General features: G+C 43.3%; 1 protein-coding gene across 2 annotated transcripts in view; it reads right to left on the reverse strand.

Annotated features, from left to right (window-relative positions):
- smg1 (SMG1 nonsense mediated mRNA decay associated PI3K related kinase) overlaps positions 1-26,095 on the reverse strand; it is an 82,696-nt gene that overhangs the window by 23,510 nt on the left and 33,091 nt on the right. For both annotated transcript variants that reach the window (XM_049560175.1, XM_049560174.1), the window contains exons 19-40: positions 24,952-25,092; positions 23,940-24,166; positions 23,334-23,533; positions 22,979-23,140; positions 18,080-18,234; positions 17,767-17,900; positions 17,210-17,521; positions 16,249-16,390; positions 15,647-15,797; positions 15,144-15,264; positions 12,351-12,596; positions 11,863-12,014; positions 9,939-10,074; positions 9,595-9,739; positions 9,250-9,388; positions 5,760-5,978; positions 5,458-5,638; positions 4,562-4,723; positions 4,256-4,473; positions 3,605-3,759; positions 2,235-2,457; positions 1,779-2,025 (exon numbers count right to left, since the gene is read on the reverse strand). In XM_049560175.1, the coding sequence (XP_049416132.1) occupies positions 1,779-2,025; positions 2,235-2,457; positions 3,605-3,759; positions 4,256-4,473; positions 4,562-4,723; positions 5,458-5,638; positions 5,760-5,978; positions 9,250-9,388; positions 9,595-9,739; positions 9,939-10,074; positions 11,863-12,014; positions 12,351-12,596; positions 15,144-15,264; positions 15,647-15,797; positions 16,249-16,390; positions 17,210-17,521; positions 17,767-17,900; positions 18,080-18,234; positions 22,979-23,140; positions 23,334-23,533; positions 23,940-24,166; positions 24,952-25,092 (3,968 nt within the window). The remainder of the gene's footprint in view (positions 1-1,778; positions 2,026-2,234; positions 2,458-3,604; positions 3,760-4,255; positions 4,474-4,561; positions 4,724-5,457; positions 5,639-5,759; positions 5,979-9,249; positions 9,389-9,594; positions 9,740-9,938; positions 10,075-11,862; positions 12,015-12,350; positions 12,597-15,143; positions 15,265-15,646; positions 15,798-16,248; positions 16,391-17,209; positions 17,522-17,766; positions 17,901-18,079; positions 18,235-22,978; positions 23,141-23,333; positions 23,534-23,939; positions 24,167-24,951; positions 25,093-26,095) is intronic.

A 26,095-nucleotide genomic window follows, 5' to 3' on the forward strand; every position in this document is an offset into this window, starting at 1 on the left:
TGGAAATGCTTATTTGTATGACTGGATGCATCAGGACCCATAATATGCACATTTCACGGATGGTGGCTACCTAAAATCTGTTTTTTTGTTTTGTTTTGTTTTGTTTTGTTTTGTTTTTTGCTCTTTTGGCAAACTTGGTATCTATTTCATATTGTTAAGCATTAGAAACACATTACCAAACAAATTAAAGTGAAAAATATGCTTTATAACAATTTAAGGCAATACTGAATGAGAGAAAATGCAACAATATGAGGGTCTTCTTTTATCTCAACCTCATCATCATGGCCAAATCCAAGGAACTGGCTATGTTCCACACAGCCCAGTTGATCTTACATCTGACCAAGTTGGGGATCGCAACTTGAAAAAGAGCAGCCCTCTACCACGCCAACAGATGGAGTATCTCAGGGTTGTGCTCGATGCAAATAGCCTGCGGGCCACCCTATCAGGACACAGATGGACGGCCCTGTGGCAAGTAGTTTCCAAACCGTGGTTTGGTGTTACAGTGATGGCATTAACTGTCATGCAGGTGCTTGGGTTTGTGGTAGCAGCCCACCCGGTGGTGCTGTTGGAGCTACTGCACGTGTCGCCTGCCTTAGCTTGGATGCCGAGAAGCACAAGCAGCGCTTAGTTACCATTCTCCCCTCAGTGCAGGACAACCTGAGTTCCCTGGCAGTCCCCACAACACCTGTTGCAGGGAACACCGCTGGGACGAGTGACCTTCTACATCACAGTGCAGTACATGGTGTGTGGCCTCAAACAGAGATCCGACACACCAAGCCACAGGCGGTGTTCCTGGTCCTCCAACACTTCAAGCCCTGGTCACAGGGAAAGCATGTGTTAGTGAGTGCCGACAACCACACTGCGGTGGCCTACATCATCAGGTAGGGTGGAGTTTAGTCAACTGGTGCGAGGAAATGAGGCTAGATCCCTTGTCATGTGCAGCATTTTCTCCTTTTTGCAGTCTTTGATGGACAGAGGGCTGTCACATGTTGCCATCTTTTCCTGCCATGAGGGTTTTAGCAACAGATTGGTCTTTGCCCACCCTCTCGAGAAGCGGTTCTTGTAGGGGGTCAGGAGATGACGTGCAGTGATGCGTGCTTCCTCCCTGCAATGGGACCGGCCTTTGGAGCATGAAGCCCTGGTGAAGGATCTTTCCAAGCCTCTGGAACCCCCACAGGGCTAGACCACAGCTCTTAAGAGTTTGGTTGCTTACCACCTGGGTTGGCTGGGGCCCCCTACTTCAAGATAGCTGCCATGTTGGTAATATGCAAATTAGAGAGTATGATAAAAATATTATATGATTTAAAAATAAATCACGAATCTGAGTATTCCAGTGTGTTTCTAATGCATAACAATATGAAACAGACACCAAGTTTGCCAGAAGAGTTAAAAACAAACAAACAAACAAACAAACAAAAGTACTTCTTATAGCCATATTGTAAATAAGCAAATTAGGGGTGCTGATGCATCCAATCATAAAAACATGCATTCCAATGTGTTTCTCATGGTCAAAAACCACAGAACAGACACCAAGCCTGCATTTTCTAGCTCATCTGGTTCAAAAGTTACAGCTGAAATGGTTTTCGGGTGGTGGCCATATTGGATTTTGGCGCCATAATCTTCAGAATGCCAATCTGTGACGCCCCGATATCCAGATGTCATCTAAATTTATTAAGCTTCATATGTACCAAACCTTGGTGCATTTATCACAAAATGAACGATTGTCCTGATTTTGTGAGCTATGCTGCTATATTCACTGCTATGAGTTGCTCTCCTACCTTTAAAAAGGTATGGGTAGTTGCGTCCATCTGAGCCCAGGAACAAGAGCTTCTTCGGTTTGGTCTTGGTGGGCAGGATGGTGATAGTGTTGCCTACGCTCTGTATGGTGACTGCATCTGACGCCGAAACCTCGCCTGGCAGGGCCATCTCTGTTGTGGTCATAGACACCAAGCGGGGACTAATCTCATCCAGATGAAGCAGATAGCTGGCTCTCTTCTGAGCACGCTGCTGCAGGCTCATCATGATCTGACCAACACACACACACACACCAACTGGGTCAAGCTTGCGTAAAGTGTTGTACACAATGTATCGTGATTGTATCAATGATTTACAGAAGTATAGCTACATATAACTATTTATGGGCCTAATCCATACAAATGGAAATCTTGAAGCTTGACATGGTGGACTACAGAGAGTGAATTACATGCATATACAGTACAGCTGCAAACACACACCTGTTTGAAGGGAAGCCAGCTGCTGGCGGGGTTGGCAGGGTTGGTGGGGTTTCTCAGGCGCTCCAGGGCAGAGTTAATGGCATCACCGTAGGTCTGCTGGAACCAGGTCTCATGTGGTGTTTCTGCTGGAGCTGCTGTGATGCTGCAGACGTGATCCAGGGCAAAAACCACTGGACGCATCAAAGCAGAGTGCTTCTCACGCATAATGGCAATCTTTTCATCCCTGCAGCATAACGAAGGGTGTCAGTTGACTTGCAAACAAGTATAACGGGGTCAAAGCAGCCCAATGCAATTTGGCTCAATGACCTGAGGCAACTGCAAAGCCAAGAGCATCACTGAATACTGTTTTAACAGGTGTTTTAGCAAAAATTTGTATGCTTAGACAACCCCCAGTGGACACTGTTGTGCACTGTAGTTTAGTTAACTTTTCCACTCTTATACATCAGTTCAGGTCAGGATAACATCTACTGTATTTATATACAGTTAATATCAATAAGTACCTCATGAAACCCCATTTCAAAAGATCCAAACTATCCCTATAATATTTGATGAATACTAGTATGTATTCTATACAGTATCTTAGAGAGGTGGAATTTACATTTCAGAATTTTAAAGGCAGATTTATAATCACATACATCAAATGTATTAAGTTTAAAGGAAAATATAGACGTATATAAGCAAAAAGATTTAAGATGTGAATAACTCAGTGATTTCTTGCCTTTTTATCCAGTCATACCATTTTACACTTAATAGTGAGTTAAAATGCAGAGATGTAATCCCGTTGCACCTCTCACGTATAATGTCACCATGTATATGCTGCAAAAATAGCAAAGCTCAATCGAGCATAAAAGCCTCAAGCTCTAAACCCACAACAACATTTGCAGTCCAGATAATGGACAACCTCTTAAGCCTCTGCGCTGACTCTCAGTACAAACATTGACTTTACATGACCCTAGAGGAGACAGAGGCATGTCAAAATGTGGAAACTCTACCAGAGCAAAACAAGTGACTTCAAATAAAGTTTCATATTTCAATTTGATTGTTTTAATAGCTTCTTACTCAAACTGCATGCTGACCACACTTCAATACATCCTACATGAGGATGTTGGTGTTGAATCAAGGATAACTGACAGCTACTCACAGGGTTGACTTTTTGTTTTACCACTGGTTTAAGAATGCAAAGAGTTTGGAGACAAACCCAAATGGCTCATAAAAGCCGATAAGACAAGAGGGTAATTTCAGCTCTACTTATATCAAGGTCCTTTTGATTTATTTACCAGAACACACACGATAGGCTACATGCAGCTGTTTGTTAAGAATCTACTGGAAGATCTGTAAGGAGCTCAGCTTTTAAATTTTAATTGCCTCACCTGCGTAGTGTGTTGTTGTTCTGTACTCTTTTGACCTCATCCTCCAGCTGTTGGATCCTCCGTAGGACATGCATGTGTTGCTGCTGTAACACACCCAGCCACAGTTCATCCCATAGTAAGGTCACTCTGCGCAGTTCGCCCACCAGCTGCTGGACCTGATCATCACAGAGGAAGAATAAACATCTTCTTAAGACTACAGCATGAATGTGACATAACGGCCCTACATGGTCCACCCATAGTTTTCTTATTTATCTGATTCAACATCTTCTCACAACTGTCTTGGCGTGTGTGCCTGCGCTTGACTTACAGGTCCCTCACCCTTTTTTTTTTTTTTTTTTTTTTTAGAAAATTCGGGCAATCAAATTCTACATATTCAGGTTGTCTTGACTTTAAGACCTTGATCATTCAATCTTTTGGGAATGTTTAAGGTTGACTTTTAGATATATTTAGGAACTCTTGTGTTATGGGTCCTCTTTACGGTCATTTATTATTAATAATACTAAGTGGCACAAACACACAATGTAATGTAAAAATACTCCTCGGATATTAAATCATTTTTGACAGGTAAGGCTTCCAACAGGGTGCCTGCCAAAGTCTATGAGAGCAAGAATGTTTCCACTATTAGACAGGTAGAAGCCTGCAGCCTCCTACCTGAAGCACCATGGTCGGGTTGGCAAAGGACAGCTTCTCCACGATCTTGCTGTAGCAGTCCTGCATCATAGCTTGGTCCTGACTGGAGCAGAAGGTGGCCAGCTCTTCTGGAGCTCCTCCTTGCCCACCGCTCTCTGGCTGCTCCTCCTCCTCCCCACCCAGGCCCTCTGCTTGCATGCTGCCCAAGAAGGTGGGCAGAGCTGACGGCAATTTACTCCCTGTTGACAAATATCAATATCAATTAACAGATCTACAGGATTTACATTTTTAGCTGCACATAGCCAGATCAACAGAACTGAAGAATACCTGCATTCTGAGCCTCCCCTCCCAAGGACAGTGAACCCACAATGGCGGGGTAGAGGATGAGATGTGGGGAGTCTTGGGCCACTCGACACAGCAAGCTGCATATGCTCTGTCGGATGTATGCTTCTGGATGGTTCAGACGGGAAAAGAGCTGGGGGATGATACCTGAGGAGGAAACACAATATAGAATGGTTTATAAAAGCCAGTGGAGAGGGCTGGGTTATACTAGAAAAGAACTTATTTGTACTCCATGCTGTCCGACCACATCAGCACACAAAGTGTTTCTTGTTGTTCCGAACAGTCACAATTGAAAGGTGAGGTGAAAAGCCGGTTGTCATGGAGAGAGGAGGGACGTGATCATTGTTTACATGGGAATTATCAATGGGCAATAAATTAATAATGGCCCTAAAATAATATCACAATATTCCAGGGTATTTTTGCAATAACTATATTCTTGAGGATATGACAAATTAGCAAACCAAAAATCTATTATTAATTTAAGAACGTATAATTGCAACAAAATAAGTGATATAGTTTTACAAGTCAGTCTAACAGCTTGCTTTCAAATATTCAGTAAAAACTAAACAAAACTGATCTCTCATTTCTTTGGTATGTTAACAGCAACAGTAACTGAATCAAAACTAAACCTTTCCCTGCATCTAACCAGCTTCTCTTTTCAAGTCTTATATTTAATGTTCATCTGGAAATAAATAATCTTAACACCCAGTGCATAGGTGACTGAGCAAGTTTCAGTAAAAATTTTAAATCTAAACTCATCCTTATGCACAGAGGAAACACAGGACTGAAAAAGTATCTCTGAGAATGAAACACATCTAAACTTTAAGACACAAACATTTGATGAATTCATATGTGGATGTTTATTCTGCATAATGACATACCCCTCCAAGGCGCTGTAGGGGTGGAAGCTAAGCCCAGCTCAAGCCCCTCCCTCAGTTCACCAGCATGCTTCACCAGTAGACGAAGGAGGCGCAGAGTTGCCATTACAATCACATCATCATTGCTCTGTTTGCTGTTGTGACAGGACAGCAGGAGTTTAGGGTCGTCCTCATCTATAGGGACCTAAAACACACAGACACTCAGGATGAGTCATGGTCTTCATCAGCAACACACTGCTTTACAGCTGTGAGGTTTGTACAGTGTCACCCTTAAACATTGTGCAGATGCGGTCTCTGAGTCTCACCTGTCCTGCATTGAGCTTGAGGAAGGTAAAATAGGCCTGGCAGGAGACCCGGTAGAGGCCGAAGATGCGGTCCACCACCCGTCTCCAAACCCGGATTAGACCATCTGTGACAGGCTGGCCCGCCTCCGCCAGCCAGGGGCAAGAGGCAGTGAGCTGCCGCCAGATCACGTCTACCATGTCGTCCTCATCGTCTTCCTGCTGTAGAGCCATGTCCTCATCCTGGCACACAACACAACAGTAGGATCAGTCAGAACAATCTGCACTGTTCAGTGAAGAGCCGCTGATGAAAGCCCAGTAAAGATAACACAAGTCTACTGGAGTCTACTTCAGAACAAATTCCTCTTTTAAAACTAATACTAAAAAGACAACCAGGTTTATATTATCCTTTTCATCAGCCTATTTTACTTGGAGGAAATACATGGGGCAATAACAGCACAATAATAAGAGCCAGCAACACAGTGCAGTTGGCACTTCTATATCAATACTGATAATATTGATGTTTTTGACTACACTAGTTTTAGGGCTGCGTGGCTGTGCATACAGGAAGGGAAAATAGACCAGCTGCATAAAGATAGTGTTGAGCCACACAATGCCTGGGTGGGCAATTGGGCTGCCCCTGACGATGAATTTTCCTAGTTGATCATTAATCGACTAGTCGCCCACATGTTTACAATATTACTTAAATTATTAAATTATATATTCTGGACAGGGCAACACAATGGTTTGAATTCGAGGTCTGAGAAAGAATAGTATATACAACATTGTTAACACTATGCTACATTGCAGAGAAATACAAAACCGTACTAATGAACGTTCATTAATATAGACTTATATTTTATGTACAAGCGCACGTCACGCACTCAGCGTGTTAAAGATGCTGTCAGCAAACAAGTAATGAATGTGCTTAGTGGCTGATGGGCATGTAGCTACTTACATGTTTCAGATGATAGGTCATGTTTGTAGTCGAACGATTGGCCAATGTTTGCCTATAGGGTTTAGAAATCACCTTGGGTTCATTCTTCACCTTCTCAAAATGATCCCACACTTTGGATTTGCTGCCCAACATATTTTTAACTAGCCTGTGTAATAACCGCAGGTACTAACCCTATAGCATGACTTCTGTCTGACTGCTGAAAGTGGCCATTGTGCTTTCAAATTAAATTCCCACATGGTCCAGTTATATAGGTTTTGATTTTGACAAGGTGCAGCTCCTAATAGAGTTTCACTTCTTTGTTTGTTTGTTTGTTTGTTTTGTTTTTTGGACAAAGCAACCAATGACATCTTGACAACTAATGAACTTTCTGGTCAATTAAGATTTGGTCAACTATAAGGGGGCAGCTCCAGTGGTCAAGCATGGCTTCTGTAGTCAGTCAGTACGTTTACATGGACAGTTTAATTCCACTTTTAATCGGAATAAAAGGCCATTTCGATTAAAAGTGGTCATGTAAACGGTCATTCCGATTGAAAAACGGTCATTCTGATTTAAAATTAAATCCGATTAAAGGGGGTGGTTTATTCCGTTTGTCATTCCGAATGAAAGAATTTTGTGTGCATGTATACACTCATTCCTCTTTAAGTTCATTCCGGTCTTTCTGCGCATGCTCGTTTCCTTGCCCTTCTGGTGCGATGACGTATATAGCTCGCATAGCAATGGGCTGCATAGCAATGGGCTGAGCTACAGCAGTCGGACTTGTTGCAATCACCGATTTCCATTCCCCACAGCACGGTCTTCTATCTCCCTTCTCCTGCTCAACAGACGAAGCATTAGCAGAACAAGATTGTTGTCGTACTGCTGCTTCAAGAATATAAGCAAAACACGCCCGAAAAAGGCACTAAGAACGGCGTCGTCAAGCATCTTGTTATCCGGAGCGAGGACTACAGTGTTTTCTTCCGGCAAACGTAAACACGTAACATCCGCCCCGCCTCCTATCCAATCAGAAACCTTCCCAGCCCCGAACCTTGCGCAGACCTGAATAAAGGCGATTGAACTGATCTCCCATGTAAACCCTCATTCGGAATGAATATTTCTCATGTAAACTACCTGGAAACACTTTAATTCCGAATGATTTCATTCAGATTTATTTCATTCCGAATGAGAAGCCATCATGTAACCGTAGCCAGTGTTGCAGCTACGGTTGATTGTAATGGACACACTCTGCAAAGGGCATGCTGCAACAAAGGTGCTGCACCTCACCCATCCCCAAGTATTTCAGCTGTTAGTGTTTGTCTTCACAGTTAATGATAAGAATACTGCTCTGCAGGGGGACTTGAGCAGGTTTTTTGTATTTACCAGCACATAACACCACACAAATACAGTAACATGTTGTTATATTCATGTGCAGTTTTTTTACCTTTTACATCAAATATTCCTAGAAACTAAGAGGCCCACTTATAAAACTGAGCAACTCCAGACCTAAGATTCCTCTGAACATAATGTGTTCACTGCCTCTCTCCAGTTATCTGCTTTCTGTAACTGCTTATCCATTCAGGGTCACAGTGCAGACAATGGGCGAGAGGAGAGTACACCAGAGTACTATCACAGGGCTGACACATAGAGACAGACAACCATTCATACTCACATTCACACCTACAGCCAATTTCACGTCACAAATTAAGCAGGATTTATACCTCTGCGTGAAATCGACATCGCAGCCCAACATGCACCTCCCCAGAAATGTAACCACATGTTGCAGTGGCGCAGACCTCCTGTCTATTTTTGTAAACGGAGAAACCATTTCCCTCAGTGGAAACTAAACTTTTATTTACTTTTGCTTCACAGATAAGAAACAATCAATTGTGAAGACAATAAAGCCTCCACAAAACAGCATTTTTAATTTTCGTGTGTGATTTATCCTGGTTCATATGGGTACAGAATATCCCTGCAAGATGTTAGGCTAATTAATACAATGTAAAATGCCATAGGTTTGTGCTAATAGCATTAGAATGTTGTACTTGTTAAGAAAATGTGTTTAGATAGACAGCTGTTTTGTCGGTGAACCTTGTGAGTTGTAATGAAGCCGAATTTCGTAATGTTACCTTTGTTAAATGTTGCTGTTGTCCCAGGATTCATATGAGTAGAGGCAATCTCCACTAGCTGCTAGGCTAATTTATACAGTGTAAAATGTCATAGGCTTGTGCTAATAACATTAGCATGTTGTAAGTGAGGGTGTCTGTGTCCAGATAAACCCAAGTGCTTTGTCTGTGAATGCTGCAAGTTACAATAAAGCTGATTTGAGTACTTGTGTTTGAAATTGTTGCAATCAATCCACGTTTAATGTGTGTTCTGAATCAACTAAACTCGTGTTTTGGGGCCCAAAGACTTTTAAAGAGAGAGTGGACTTTCCCTGTAATGGGCACAATGAATCATGTGTTAAGATGAGCATTTTACCAACACTTCTCCATCTGTTTCTGTGTGTACCAACTTCAAGTGGGATTTTTATAGCCCAAGACAAATCTATGGCAGTTTAAGTGTGGACTACAAAAACTCTACCTGTATGCCAGTAGGTCGACACATGGCCTGTCCGAGAATGCTGAAGATGGTATCCTTGTCTTCTTCACTGGTGGTTGCTGGCAGCAGCTCCTCGATCTCCTTCTTCTCTCCAGGAAGGAGAGGCAATCCCTCCCCTTGGCTGTGGAGAAAAGATGAATCAAAAGAAACATCCCTTCAGTATGCTGTTTCCAGGGCTGATGGGGTTTTGACAGCATGATTAAGTTGAATCAACCTTTTTGACAGCAACTAGAACATTATCAACTTTACAATGGCAGAATTCATTGCATTTCATCATAAAGGTTTAAGCTCCAAACCGGTAACATGCATTCCACAGAGTGCACTAACCTGGCATTATCAACCACTTTCCTGCCCCAGCGGTAAGCCCAGCTGGCCAGGGCTGCCCAGGACTTTGCCATCTCTGGAGCCAGGCTGGTGGAGAGCTGGTAGAGTTGGCCCAATACAAAGTCTGGCTCCCCAACGCCCACACTCACTGCACAGGGAAGACCGCCGACATTAAGATACACTTTCTGATTAAAGAAAAAAACAGCCAAGCTACACTGGTAGTTAAGATGATAATGAATACATATGGACATATCTAAATGTGTCTACATTTGTCTAGAGGTATGATGGCTTTGGGACTGAATGCATCTTATTAATCTATATGTACATACATGTGCTGTAAATGTTACCTGAGGTCTCAGCGATGATGTGGGGGATACCCTGGTCTTCCAAGGGCAGCTCCAGCAGAGCTGCAATATTCCGGCTCAGAGGTGTCAAGTTTCCCACAGCATTGGTTGAGTTTACGGCTCCTGACCTCTTCACCACCTAAACCCAAATATGAGCAGTCATTATATTTTTTTTGCTACTTTCATTAACCACCGAGTGCAAACTTGGAGTAAGGGGAGCTGCTAGGGATGGCAAGGGGGGCGGGCAAAGATCTTTCTCGGGACACTACCAGGTTAAAAGGACTCAGTAAACTGACCATAGACGCGTCAGGAAACACACTCCACTGATAATGCTACACTGTGTACAACAAATCTGTGTTGACATCAGCAGGAGGAAAGCTAGTTAACGTTAGCTGTTAGCAGCTGTAGCTGTTCTACTATTTGCCTTTACCCACTTACATCCACATTACTGATTATTCAGGCAGCAAGGTGTTGCAATGGTTAGTAGGGATGGGGGAACCCTTCTGTGCAGAATTTGCATGTTCTCCCTGTGTCAGCGGGGGTTTTCTCTGGGTTCTCTGGGCTTCCTCTCACAGTCCATAGACATGCACGTTAGGTTAACTGGTGACTCTAAATTGCCCGTAGGTGAGAATATGACTGTGAATGGTTATCTGTCTCTATGTGTTAGCCATGCTAGAGTCTTGCGACCTGTCCAGGGTCTGGACTCTTGCCCACTGTCTGCTGGGATAGGCTCTAGCAACTCTGCGACCCCTAGTCTCACTCACCAGACCTTTCTCAAGAAAAGAAAGGTCTGGCTGGGCCAACTCTCACTTAAAGATTGGAGAAAAAAACGCCCCGGCTGCTTGTATTTCTTTCAACCAATCACAGTCGTTCTTGGCGGTGCCACAGCAACAGTGTGCTTGCAAAAATATTGCCGGGGGGAAACAGGTTTTGGTGTAACACGCCCACAAAAATATCGCCTACAGGACGCGAACCATGGCAGAAAAATGGCTACATCCCCGCAAGATCAAACACCGCAAAAATTAGTAAAGGACGTGTTGAAAAGTGCAACCGGAAGTGGTAGGGTGGAACTTCAGCGGGTGGCTCGTTCCGCCCAATGAGAGGCTGATCTTTGCAGCGAACTTCCACCCACTCATACTATGCGACCCCTAACAGGATAAGCAGTTACAGAAAATGAATGAATTTTTATTTAGCAAAAATCTTGTTGTGTAAATATTTTTTGAGAGCACCAACAGCCAACATCATTAGCGGGGTAATTTGGTCAAAGATGTCATGGCATTTGCTTTTCCCCACACTGCTTTGTCTTATGTTAACATGATTTGTTCAAATTTAATCTTGTAAAATTCTGTTTTTGGACAGAGACTTGAATAAATCCAGCTGTTTTAATGAGAAAGTTGTTGATGTTTTCACAGCAATATAAAATAGCTATAAGAGAAGGAATTATGATATATTATATACAGTAAAAATACATTTAATGTTTTTTTTAAAGATTTTTTCATGTGAAAGAAGATTATATTAAAGGTTGTGTCATAAATTTGGTTGAATCTGTGCTCATTCAAAGGTAGTGTAATGAAGATCTAAATGATATTGATTTCTTTGTTTTCCTGGTGCAAAAGGGAGAATAAACAACAACAAAAACAAAAAACAAAAAAAACATCTGTATCGGCTATCGGCCCAGAATTTCACAATTGCTGCATCTCTAGAAACTACATCACAAACCAAACAATTTTAATATTTAAAAGCTAAAAATCACTGCTGAGCTTTTTTTAAATCTACTTTTACAAAGAAAAAAAAAGGTACAACAGGCTTCCATTCAATAAAAGGTCTTTGTGCCAGTAAATACCTCAGTAATTTCATGTAATTATCAGGCTTACATTTAAAAATTACTGACATTGGAAAAAAAGGCAAAAGGCAAAGGTGAGCATGCCTGTTTAAGCTGAGGTGTCATGTCCTTCCAGTCAGCCAACAGCCATTTGCAGAGTGTCAACAGTGAGCGGCAGGCAGCACCTTCATTCTTCCCCACATGGCAGTAGGACAGGGCAGCCCTGCTCAGCATCTCCATGGCTGCCATGGACTGGCCTGTGAAGAGAGACACAGCTTAGAGGAAACTGAAGACAGTGTCCAGATTAACATCATCAACACACTGGCAATAAATCTGTCAGCTGGGATCAGTCTTTGTGTCTTTGTCAGCTGACGTGTGCCTCTTCAAAAGCTCAAAGATTTTTTTTTTGGTCACTATTCTGCATTGCTTAACACAAAAGGTTCAACAATAATCTGGTACAGTGAGTTCTGTTGTTCCTGTGGTTGTATGTCAAAGGTGCCCTGCACAGATGTAGTCGAAACTGTACTTGTCAAAATGATCATTTTATCCCTGCATTAGTACTGTGCAGCTTCTGAATGTCTCCTGTTCGTTACCTGCAGTTCTCAGGACTTTGGCCTTTTCGATCTGCAGCTCTGGTCCCCATTTTTCCCCCAGAGTCCCCTCCAGGGTGAGACGCTTGAAGGCCTGGCTCAGCTCGTCCTGCTGCTCCTCTTCTTCCGTCCCATCGCTGCATTGGCTGAGCAGGCGGGATGCCAGGGCAATATTGCCTTTCTTCCGGGCGAATTTGACAGCAGTCAGACAAAGTTCCATCAGGTGGCCATCGATGGAGGAAGAGTAACCTAGACAAAAATGGAGAAGGCACAATCTAAAGACTCATGTGGGCAAGGATAGGCTTTTTCTACTGGCCTGGCTTGGATTGACTTACATACCAGTTATGTTTAACTATTTACTGATCGCTCTCAGCCAGATCAGAGCTGTTTAAAGTTAGTTGCTCACTAAAGCTTAGATGACATGCTTACCTCCCACTTTAATGCAATCACAATATTTGGATGCTGATTCCATATGTATTGTAATTTCTAAGTATGGCAATACTACAAGTGTTGCAATGCGATACTGGGATTTTTATTTACTTTTTTATCAGTAGACCATAGGAGAATGTTGAATCATACACTTCTAGATACTACACATCATAAGACATTTCCAAAAACAATGCAAATCTCATCTCATAAACTGAAAAAACAAAACAATGTATGTTTTGATGTAAACCACAAGCATTTAGTTGTCATCACACACCATTTATTGATTTTCTGTCTCTCTCTTTTTTTTAAGTATTCAAAATGTGACTTCATATGCACACTGAACATTGATTCACTCAGCCCCTGCTTCTTTCTCTCCGTTTCTCAAATCACAAATGAGACATGCACCTTTAACAAGCAGTCTCTCACCCCACCACTAGGGGACTATTCGCCGAGAGGGATGCGGTCAGAAGCTCCGGAGATGGAGCTGCAGTAGCAGCTGTAGTAACTTGAATTCAGCCAGCGTACACCCCAGTGCCGGGGTTCATGGCAGGTTGGGTTTAATCTGTGCAACAACAGCAAAAGTTTGAGGAAGAAGAAAGTTTGCTGATCCAGCAGGGAGTTTGCACGAGGCTGTCTGAATTCCAGTTGCTATTCGAGCAGTCTGTGCATGGGTCTTTGTCCTCATAGCGTCCGCCATTTTTTGCATTCATGCTTTGTTTGTCTCTGCTTTGTTTTTCTTTTGAAATGGATATAATGTCAAGGTACTCATAGACTACCTCAATAAAAGCGGTGACATATTTCGACCTCTGCATCTGAATTTTATCAATTTAGGCATGAAAACATTGGTTGTTTTTTTGGGGCGTTTTTTAACTGAATAAATATCAAAATACTTTTATATATTTCATATATTTTTGCAGCTCACCCCAACTGATCACCTGCTTAAACACTGATGGTTCTCCACTGCTGAATATTTCCAGTGGAATTTTGTAATAAAGTATCAAATACACTGAACAAAAATATAAACGCAACTTTTGTTTTTGCTCCCATTTTTCATGAGCTGAACTCAAAGATCTAAAACATTTTCTATACACACAAAAGACCATTTCTCACAAATATTGTTCACAAATCTGTCTAAATCTGTGTTAGTGAGCACTTCTCCTTTGCCGAGATAATCCATCCCACCTCACAGGTGTGGCATATCAAGATGCTGATTAGACAACATGATTATTGCACAGGTGTGCCTTAGGCTGGCCACAATAAAAGGCCACTCTGAAATGTTCAGTTTTATCACACAGCACAATGCCACAGATGTCGCAAGTTTTGAGGGAGCGTGCAATTGGCATGCTGACTGCAGGAAATGGCCACCAGAGCTGTTGCCCGTGAATTGAATGTTCATTTCTCTACCATGAGCCGTCTCCAAAGGCGTTTCAGACAATTTGGCAGTACATCCAACCGGCCTCACAACCGCAGACCATGTGTAACCACACCAGCCCAGGACCTCCACATCCAGCATGTTCATCTCCAAGATCGTCTGAGACCAGCCACCGGACAGCTGCTGCAACAATCGGTTTGCATAACCAAAGAATTTCTGCACAAACTGTCAGAAACCATCTCAGGGAAGCTCATCTGCATGCTCGTCATCCTCATCGGGGTCTCGACCCGACTGCAGTTCGTCGTCGTAACTGACTTGAGTGGGCAAATGCTCACATTCGATGGCGCCTGGCATGTTGGAGAGGTGTTCTCTTCACGGATGAATCCCGGTTTTCACTGTTCAGGGCAGATGGCAGACAGCGCGTGTGGCGTCGTGTGGGTGAGCGGTTTGCTGATGTCAACGTTGTTGATCGAGTGGCCCATGGTGGCGGTGGGGTTATGGTATGGGCAGGCGTATGTTATGGACAACGAACACAGATGCATTTTATTGATGGCATTTTGAATGCGCACAGATACCGTGACGAGATCCAGGGCCTGGTCTATAATTGTATATACAAAATGTTTTAGATCATTCAGCTCATGAAAAATGGGAGCAAAAACAAAAGTGTTGCGTTTATATTTTTGTTCAGTGTAATTCATTCATCACAGCACTAAAACAACCAAGTGCTCTGCAACACACACAAAAACATACTGGCAAGTAGATACTGTAAAAAACGTGGCTACTTGTACTTATTAGGTTGTGTCATCAACAAATGGCACAAACATCTAGAAATGCTGGGTGAACAGTCACAGAGGAGGTATAATTTCTAGGTTCATCACAACAACATGAAGTTTGAGATGATTTTTCAGATGTAAAGGTAATACCAACAATTGTCACTCAGGAAAAAGATCAGCAGAAAACTCCTGTGCTGAGTTCCTCCAGTCAATGCTAATTACCTTTGAGTTTCTGGAGGAGTTGCCTCTGGAACATGGTATATCTGAGGGCCTGAAGGAAAGGCTGAACATCCTGCTGTTTACAAGAGCTCAGAGCCTCACTGCTCAGAGGAATCACACAGTCCTGCAAAGGATGCAAACAACACAAAGGGTGTAATTCAACACTAGCTAATTCACTTTGGTCTCAACAATAGTAGGTTTAATTTGTTGCTTTTTCTTTGCATCTGTTTACTTAAGTTTAACACTGCCTCTATACATGCCAACCAGGGCTTAGGAAGCAACACACTACATTAATTTACCAGCAGCACTGTTATCTAATCATATTACTATCTTGTGTTCTGCAGAGCTTCTGTGGTTTTTGGTTGTGTTCTTTTATTGTCTTCATCATTTACATTTACATTCTCTGGTGTCCAAATGTTAAAGTGTTTAAAGGTAAAGAAATTTGTTGGTGTAAATACATTAAATCTATATTTCAAAGTGTCAAATATAAGTGTGAGTGTATATACTTCTTGTCCAGTGAGTGTGTTCTCCAGGGCAGCAGTGCAGTGGAGCTGGAGGGTGGGAAGGGTGGGAAGGGTATCAGATAGAGTGAGGGTGGACAGGCGAAGAGGTCCCAAGCAGATCCGTCCAGTCTGTTTCAGGCAGCGCACCAACGTACTGCAACATCACATCACATAATTTATGAAAATAAATATTTACAAAAAAGTCCAACACAGTTACCAGGGTTGGAAATTAGCACCAGCTGCTAGCCAAATGCAGGTAAAATCTGCAAGGGGCTACTAGATTTGCTTCACTCACCATCCAAAGAAAAAATTGTAATCTCTAGAGTGGCTGGTAGATTTTTGAATCCACCAGCCAGAGTAGCAGGTGGAAAAAAAAAAGTTTATTTCCTACCCTGACTATAACACTCACATAAACACAAACCATGATATGGTCAGACAGTATGTCATAGGAACTAGTTCTGTTCAATCATAACCCCACCCATGAAGGTAACCCAGATGATTCGAGAGCCCTTCAGGAGCTGATATTGCTTTCTGTTTCTAGTATACTTCAAGAAGTCTGACAGGACCTCAAACACACATTTGCGAGTTTCCATGTGAATACTCACTCTGGGTTGGCTGTGGTCCTCTGCTCCTGCTGTTGAACGGCTTTGGTCATGGCACTTACAGCACTGCGGAGGAGTTGCACCTCAATGGCTCTCTGCAGCTCGGTTGGATCTGGACTCATGGAAGGCAGAAGCCTCTTCAGATCTGACAAACACACACACACACAACATTGTTCAAGTTAAATGGGAAATGTTGATAGAACACCAAAGGGTTTCTACAGCTAAAATTCAATACCTTTTGAGACTTTTTTTTTTTACTGCCGCATCGCAGTAACATTTAAAACCAATTTTACAATAAAATAAATGAGGAAAAAAAAACAAAAACAAACATTTGGATAACCATTATCCATGTTTGGATAGAAAAAAACCCACTTCCTAGTCATGGCAGAGATGAGGGTATAACAATACTAGGAAATACCGGGCATCTGGTGGGGGGTTGTCTTGGCAATATAGTGTATATAGTGTTTGCTATTCTCTTCCCAGTGTGCTGAGTTTGAAACATTTTTTGCATAAAATACACAGAATCTCCTACAAGTTTCAGCTGTGCTGCAAAATCTCAGTTAAAAAGACTATTTTTGTTGAATCTGCACAGTGAGACAGAGATTACTAGGTTCAATGCTTTTTATGACTTTTAAGGATCAGACGGAACCCTGAAAAAACAGTCATTAAAATATTCCCAGCTAACCTCTTTCTTATTGTTTCAAGACATGATATCATCAGCTTATAGATCTTAGATATTGTTAACCATATCTTTTAACTGGGTGAGGGATTTCAGTCATTGGACATCTGGATCTTAAGTGACGAATGACACAGCTAAGTTAACATTTGCAGCACCTGGGCTCACAGTCCCCTTCAGCCCTCAGCTTCGACCAAGAGTGTCTTAAAGACTGATTTTTAACATAAAACTGTGTGATTCTTGTTTTTACCAGTTGTAAAGATTTTCCACAGTCTATCCTGCACTCACCCAGCTTGTCCTTGCTGCCAGTGAGCAAGCTGCAGTCCTCTCCAGGTAGCAGCTCAAGCTGAGCCCCACACTCTGCCAGGTCTCCCTCCTCAAAGCGGCTCAGAGCCTGGATGTAGTTGAAATCTGTCCTCAGGTTGATGCTGACTGGATTGGTGGAGTTCTGTTTGAGCGTGTGGACAGTGGCCTGCCACTCCTTAACAGAGGCCCAATCACAGAGTGCCACATAACACTGACATGATCTGTTGGCCAGGAAGTTGATCACCTCAGGAGAGCACTCACTGGACTTCAGCAGCACCGTCTTCCTGCTGTCACCTTTTCAGAGAACCCCCCCCCCCCCAAAAAAACACTTTGAGAAGCAGCCCTATGATAAAACTAAAAAACTGTTAATAAAAAAAAATAAATAAATAAAAAAAAAATAGGTGCAAGTAGAGATACTAGGAGCTAACATGTTGATACAATTTTATGATTGGTGGTGGTGAACCTGATGGCCTCAGAAACCAAAAACATGTTTTTCTATGGTGGTTGGACTGCATTGAATGTGGATACTTTCTGCTTACCGTTGCTGCTGTGTTTGGGGCTGCTCGTGTTGCTGGAGAGTTTGAGCAGACAGCACTCAGTGCTTTTGATGCTGCAGTCCATCCCTGTAACTGCAGACAGTTGATCTTGATACTCCAGCGCTGCCTTCTCAAACCTAGACACACACACAGGCATGCGCGCGCACGCACACACACACACACACACACACACACACACACACACACAAACTATTTAGTTGAGGACAACCAACAAAATGTACCAACGAAGTGCATATATATGATCTGAGTGTTAAACTGTGCTTTGAGGATGTCTAGTTAAGATGGCAATGCTTACCGTCCCTCAGCCTGCAGGGCGACTGACGACAGCCAGCCCAGACTCCTACTGGTGGTGAGGAGGCTCCAAGCTGCCAGGCCCTGGATAGCTTCAGGACAACGCAGTTCACACAGAGCCTCCACCAGCAACGTAAGAGGAACCTCCAGCTCTGGACCCTGGCAAGCACACCCAAAAACATGCTTTTCATCAGAGTTGTGTCATTTCCTGGTTTTGTGAGCATGTGTTATTTGGGTGTGACAAGATGATGTATGGCAGAGTTAGGGCAGTTGCATAGTCGACAAACGCAACACGAGCAAGCGACGCAAGCGATGCGAGTGATGCGCTTCCTTTCATAGTCAAAACACTGAACGCAAGCGATGTGGGCAGCACTTGAAATGCAATACATCACTTGCGCAGTAGGGGGTAGCAGAGTCACTGCGGGTGATATATTTGATATTGAGATCAAAATGGCTACTGAAGAGGAATGCATTCTGATGCTACTTTTGAATCGTCTGCGGCAAAAAAAAAAAAAAATCACGCAAAGGATAGGCCTAGAAGGTGGTATGTCCGTCCTCTGAATTGCAGCAGAGATGAGGATGGAGAGTTTGTCTCTCTTGCGCGCCCAACGCGGATCATAGATGAGGAGAGGCATTTTAAGTATTTTCGCATGTCTGTGCCAAAATTTGATGATGTCCAGGCTAGAGTGGCCTGCTTTCTCCCGGAGACTCCAGGAAACCATCGGAATCCCATCGGAGCTTCTCAAAGGCTGGCGGTGACTTTGCGGTACCTGTGCATCGGTATCAGCCAGCTGGCACTCTCAGCCAGTTATAAGATGGGCACCAGCACTGTCTGTAGCATTGTTGAGGAGACATGCTGTGCCATCTGGGATGCCCTTAACGAGTTTGTGGCCTTTCCTACAAGGCACCAGTGGCTGGGCATCGCAGAGGACTTCTGGAGGCAGTGGCAGTTCCCCCTGTGTGTCGGAGCGATCGATGGAAAACACATTCGCATCAAAGCACCACTTCGATCTGGCAGCGACTTCTTCAACTACAAAGGATTTTTTTCCATCATCGTTATGGCTGTCTCTGATGCCAACTACAGCTTCAATTATGTGGATGTTGTTGCATAAGGGCGTGAGAGCGATGGAGGTGTGTTTAGCCGCAGCACGCTTGGGTCCAATCTAGCTGCTCCTGCCCTTCTCCCAGGCACCACAACAGCCAGCCCATTTGTTTTCCTGGGGGATGAGGCCTTTCCATTACAGGAGAATCTGATGCGACTCTACCCAGATGAGATAAATAAATAAATAAATAAACAAATGCATGTAACCTACCTGGCAGCATGCCCGTGTATGTAATGGCACATTTTGGCCCTCTATTCCATAGCCGGCTTGTTTCATATGTCATTATTTCAGTTACAAAAAAGGCCTAATATGACAAAGGTGAGTCTGTAGTTTAAAATAGGCATAGGCAAGAAATACGCAGCTAACATAAGCAGCTGATGAAAAAAATGCATGTTTCTTAGATAAAATAAACATCAAGAGGCGTCAGTGCGCATGAGGTGGCCTACTGTATAAGAAAAGACTTTAAAAGAAATGCATTAAGAGATGCATGGCTGAAAATTATATTTATGTCTACAGTATCTGGGCCCTGCTATTACCTTATGCCAAACAGACCTGCAAAGTTGGTGTCAGCCAAGACATCTGTTCTGTCTAGTTCCTGCATGACACCCATGACACTTATTTTTCTTCTCATTTAAGGCACGAACCTGCCGGATAGGAAGCACATTTACAATCACCGACAGGCCAGGGTGAGACATGTGGTGGAAAACGCCTTCGGTATATTGGCTGTGCGCTTCAGAATATTCAGCCGTCCCATCGACTGCAGTCCTGAAAAGGCGGGAAGGATAGTGAAGGCATGTGTCACTCTCCAGAACTTCCTAGCATCCACTGAACGTGCCAGGTACATGCCAAACAACGTTGTGGATACTACCTCTTACACCGGAGAGATCGGCCTGGAGAGTGGAGGCAACACATTGCAGGGGACCGGAATGTGGTCGACGGGCCACGGCATGCAGTCGACAGACACACACGAAGAGCGGCACTTGTGTGGTAGCAGCTGACTGACTTCTTCTTGTCAGAGGCTGGCGTCTCCCCCAATAAACTGATTAAGATCGCTCTGGGAATTATGTGTTTGTATTGCTTAAAACATTACAAATAACTTTAGCCTTCTTAGCTATGTGAAAGTTATTCTCTGTCACTCTTTAAGTTTATAACAGGACACTGCCTTGATAATGATAATCAGGTGTAGGCCTGTAGACTAATATCCACAGAAATTATAGGCAACGTTGTGAAAAGAGGCTAGTTTATTTAGTAATTTAAATTAACCCATAATAAGCACATGACTTAACATAACCTCTCCACATCCAGTTAAAAATAATAAGTAGGCTACGAACGTACAATATTGAGATGATGGTGAGAATAGCCAGATAATTCATTTTAATTTGTAGCCTATAGGCTATGAATGGAACTTCTTTAAATTTTGTTTCAGACATAGAACATAACATAAAAATGACGATGCCTGCATATAACATGTGGACCTTTTTTGTTCAATATTTTCTTATCTTCAGACAAAAAAATGTAGGAGATATATTTTTTTCCTGCTTGACAGTTTCGACTGTGACTCCAGTCTTCCTCAGAAGAGTCAACTGACATGTTGCTGACGTTGTCATTTATCAGCTGGCTGGCCCAACAGAGGGGAGGGAATCCCAGGTGTGCATGGGATTCCCTCCTCCAGAGACTGTATAACAGCAGGGGTGTGGCCGGCCCAACAGATTCTGATAGGTCTGTTGGGCCGGCCAGCTGATAAATGACACGTCACAACACGTCGGATGACACTTCTGAGGAAGACTGGAGTCACAGTCGAAACTGTCAAGCAGGTAAAACATAGGCTACATCTCCTACATTTTTTTTTGCCTGAAGATAAGAAAATATTGAAAAAAAAGAAAAAAAAAGACAAAATGAACCTAATCAATCTAACATGTAGGCCTGACTACATGTCGGTCTAACCATAATTTACAAAGGTTCGTGGTGCCACATCAGTTTTTTGATGTCGCGCATCAATATAGTGCCCTGTTCCTGTGGGAGACCTTGTGAAAAAGTACACAGGTAATTACAAAAAGTGACATGTATGTCGCTCCTCTCTCTCTGCCTCTCTTTCTCCTGCTGTCTCTCCTTCTCTCTATCCCTCTCTCTCTCCTGCCGTATCTCCTGCAGCCTCTCGAGGATGGCAACCTTACATTGATCACTAGTTGGTGCGTCGGTCTTGCACCTCCTTTTACCACGGGAGGCTGATATCGGGGTGGTAGGGGGTTGAGAAGCCACTGGTGCCGGGGTGATCGAGTGAGACGGTGAGGTAACGGTAGAGGTCGGAGCCACTGGTTTTGTGGTGACAGGAGGGTTGGAGGGAGATGGAAGTGGGGAAGAGGTAGACTGGGATAGGGTTGGGGTATGACGCTGCCTGATCTACCTGATCTCCCTGAGCACTGACGTTTTCCTCCTAGTCCTCATCATCATCCTCTTCGTCGCCCTCATCATTTTCCCACTGATTACTGTAGTCTAGGCTACATACTGAAAAATTGGACTCAGTAGCCGCTTCAAAATCTGAGGGTACCCAAAACCCATCTGCCCCGCACCACTTTTGCAGGCCTTCTTCCACTTCTTGTGTGCACGTCCGAATCTGTCCCTCACGTTCTTCCAGTCTTTTTTACGGTTTCGATGCTCTTTCCCATTGCCATCGCTATCTCTTTCCACGCATTTTCTACTGCTATTTTAAGTGCAGGGTACTAGAACTGTCATATAAATGGGGGTGTGCCTGTACAAGTTTGCACATTTTTTCCTCCATGCCCGCCATATTTCATACCTGCTTCTTCTGTGAATAACAAAAAGTGGTTAATTTCAAGTACGTCGCTTGCATTATCACCCCTGCTGGCAACACATGGTGTTGCACACGTCGCGCATCAAAAAATGGACAACACATTTTGAGACGCAAGCACGCATCATGGCGGCCAATGCGTCTCGATGCGTCACAATGCGTTAGCGTCTGCGTGCCTTTGCGCCGACTATGAAACGGCCCTTAGTCTCTCAAGAAAACTAAAACTGCACCAATATGACAACATTTTGGATTTGAAGCCCACAAAACAGCCGTTCTAACTGGCTCCTCCTCATGTTACTACACAGTCTACGGTAAGGTGGCAGTTGGCTGGAAGGAGATCACCAAAGAGCTGTAATAACAACCTAGCTGCTGTTGGCTATCTTGTTCATCTACAGTAGATATCACAATATAAAAAGTGTGTTTTGTCAATTAAACATGTACATACCTATGTACCTATGAGTGAGTAGGCTACCCACCCATCCTTTACGTGGTTACATCTCCAGTGTGCTCCCCAGTGCACAGCTGATAGCTACATAGCTTGCTCACATGATGTTACAGAAGTGCATATTTAATGGATTCAGTGTGGACAGTGCTACCAATGTTATGTGATGCGATGCAATAGTCTGACACTCATTTGCTGTTTGGACCCAGTGTCATTATGTTCCACTCGGGAGCCACTGCTGAGTCAAGTGTGGCACCTGCTAAAACTCAGTGTACCGATACAGACCGGTGTTTGGCTAAATATAAAACCAGTTTGAAATTTTTTTTACATGTGCCCAACCCTATTATTTATCTGACCAGCCAACACTGTCAAATAACTACATTCTTGTATATTATACTTGCTGACATTGTATACCACCTAGAGTTACATGGTAGTAACAGGCACAGACAGGACCTACTGAGGCTCAAGCTTGTGAGTGTACATCCTTGCTGCACATGACATTGCTGATGCTTATCTGAAAGTTTCATGTAACAATGGATTTGTACTGACTTGTGTGCTGCTGTTCTTAATCTCTGTAAGCAGGTCAAAGCCATGGCGAATGGTTACTGCTGGTTGGCCGGACAGAAGACCGACTCTCATCAGTGCCAGGCGGATCCTCGTCAGCCAGTCTTGGCATGTCTGACGGTTGGTATAGAAGAATGTCCTGATGCCCTGAGACACAGAAGAGGAAAGATTCATCAGATTATTTATAAACAGGTCATTTACTGTTACTAAAGATAAATAGTTAAAGATAAAAAGATAAAGAAAAAAAAAAATCAGACTGTGTTTCCTGGTCTCCATTAGTCAGTATTTTAAACACTTAAATTGTTACCCTTGTTTGAGCATGGAGTTTCAAATTGCATACCTTTGGTGGGGCAGTGAGAGCATTGGCACAGCCCTCATAGGCATTGTACATAAGCTTCTCCAGGTTCTCTACATACTGAAGCAGCAGAGCGAGGCGGAGCTGATTTGAGTGGTGGCCGTCACCATCACCTCCAGTACCAGCCCACGCTCCAACATCCTGCTCTGGGTTCAGACTGTGGGCAGCCAGGCTCCGAATCATACCTGAAACACAGAGACACAGAATCACTAGGGGTGTAGAGGTTAAGGTACCATGAACAGCAACGTCCCTGGTTCGTGTCTAACAGGATAGAGTTCTTGTAGGTCATTTCCCATCTTTATACTATCAATCTAAAATATTCAAAATAATAAGCTTTTTGAAGTAACAACATTTAACCTTTTTCAGATCTGATTTTATTCAATAAGTGGCTATTGCATTTTGCTCCAACAAATGCATTGTGATGTGTCTCCATATAGAAAACAATGAACTATGCACAAGGCATGCCGCATGTCCATCGTATCCATTATTTAGTTTATAAAAACCTGTCATAGCAGCCAGAAGTGCAAAAAGGCTTGAAAACTAAATGGAGTTCCAGTCAGTGTGAAGACAGACATGATCTCGTCTCTTTACCCTCAATGGTCTGGAAGGTGTCCTGAGCTCGGCCCAGCGGTGTTCGGAGTTTGGACAATACAGTAAACTGTGCGGCCTCCCACACTGCCCACTGCCACAGCACCGCCTCAGTTTTCAACAGCACCCGTGGAACTACACCCGGCCTGCTGCCATCTGCACTCCCTCGGCCGTCCCGTTTCTCCAGCCGTTGGCAACTGTAGTACAGACGCTCCAGCCAGGGATCCTTACTGTGGATAGAGAAATGTGGAGCTCAGCATTAAAAACATTCTGCACACCAACCAGCTCCGTGGCTCAAAGGACAACATTCATCTGCAGACGGACTCGCTGGAATCCCTAACGGAGATATTCAGAAACAGCCGTGTCCCAGAAGTATAATTAACAATGAAAAATTAAGTAAAAAGCAGTAGAAAATAAGCTGGCATTTGCATCCTGCCATAATTTTTAAAAATTATTGTTTTGATTGTAGGGAAAAACCTATAATGGAGCATCTTAAATATCCCCTCCACCTCCACTCTGCTCCATTCTCTTCTAACAATTTGTGTAACAGTAGAAAATGGAAGAACTAGTATTATTGTTTGCTAGGAACTAAGTTCACTTTGCATTCATTTCACTAAAAGTTAACAAAGCCTTACAATTTGTCAAACCCAATCACGCTCTGTGCTGAGTGTCCATATAGTGTTTTTTTCTGGGCACCAGCATCTCTTTTCAATTGTTCACAATGAGGAGAGAGTGTATGCAGCTGTAAAGGCCAGCTAGACTGCACCTTGCGTCTTTTTTCAGAGCACTACGATGTTTTTGTGTGTCCGCTCTGCTTGCTTATGGTTGAAAATCTCTGAACTTTTCAGAGAGGTACTGATGTCCTCTAAGCCTTGCCAGTGCTTTTCTGCCAGAGAGAAACGCATGAACACTCGCCATACAAAGTGGTCTGACCCTTGCTGTATCTGAGCAAAGCCTGGTAAAAGAGTTTGTTGAGAATGTCTGCAGTTGATGGCTCTGTCACCGTGACATATACCCTCCACGGTGCAGTACTCCATATAAGATGAAGCTGATGAGGTCACTGAAATCCTGAGGGTGGAAGGTGCTGCTTGGTGCTCGGCTCATGTGGTGGCGGATGGCCAGTGAGATCTCCCTCAACTCAGGGTGGCTGTGGTTACTGTGGACAGACAAAAATCACACACAATTAATAAGGCATACACCCAACTGTGGATAAATTCATTATCTCAACTATGTGTAAGCCTGTAGAGGGTCATGTGTTTGGTCCCGTGTCTGAATGTGTGTATCTTTTTGTCTGCAGCTAATCTCACAACTACTAGACCGATAAGCCTAATATTTTGTGTGCACATTTACGACTCTATGCTCAAGGACCTCTCGTGGTTGCAGTGATTCACAACTGCTGAAAAACCTGTTTTACTGACTGTTTTATTCCTTCATTAACAGCTGACTCCTCACTCCTCTTAACCAGCCGTAAGGGCTTCAAGTTTTCCAGGAACTGGCTCGGCTGAAAAAAGACGAGCCTTGCCTACTGTTGCAGGCCACATTTTGCAGACATCTGCAGATTAATTCCAAACCTGATATGTTACATTCCACGAAAGTCAGGCACAATACAAGAAGAATAATGTCCATTTTTGTTATCTTTGCCACCACTGTGACTGTAAGGGAGGTGGGAGGGACAATTCCTCCGGGTACAGCTGCACAGCGTTCCCACTGCCATGGTTGTGAGCCAGTTTTATTCCATCCACCACATGGCATCATACCACAGTGGGAGTGTTTCAGAAGCAGAGCAGTTTGCCCGCTCAGTGGTTGTAGATTTTGCGGATTTGGTCATTTTTCCTTGAGATTTTTATCTATAAAGCAATTTTGGGCAAATTTCCGGCCTAACTCTGCACCCTTGTGTTTGTCAGCTCTGGTAGTTGCTTTTCAATGTACCCCGGGTTTTAACAGATCTGGGGAAAACTGCATTTTCCTACTCTGCACCTTGGACATGGAACCATCTATATATATAAAGATATAAAATTAGAAACACTTATATCCATCAATAAATTTAAGGGCATCACAAAGAATGTGGTGACAGAGACGTGCTTGTTTTTCTTGAGAGTCCACTATGTTTGAATAGCTGTTGTTTTATTGTGGATTTTTGTATTATATGTTGAATTTTT

This window comes from Epinephelus fuscoguttatus, linkage group LG19 (assembly GCF_011397635.1).
Source record: "Epinephelus fuscoguttatus linkage group LG19, E.fuscoguttatus.final_Chr_v1".
NCBI classification, from domain to species: Eukaryota; Metazoa; Chordata; class Actinopteri; order Perciformes; family Serranidae; genus Epinephelus; species Epinephelus fuscoguttatus.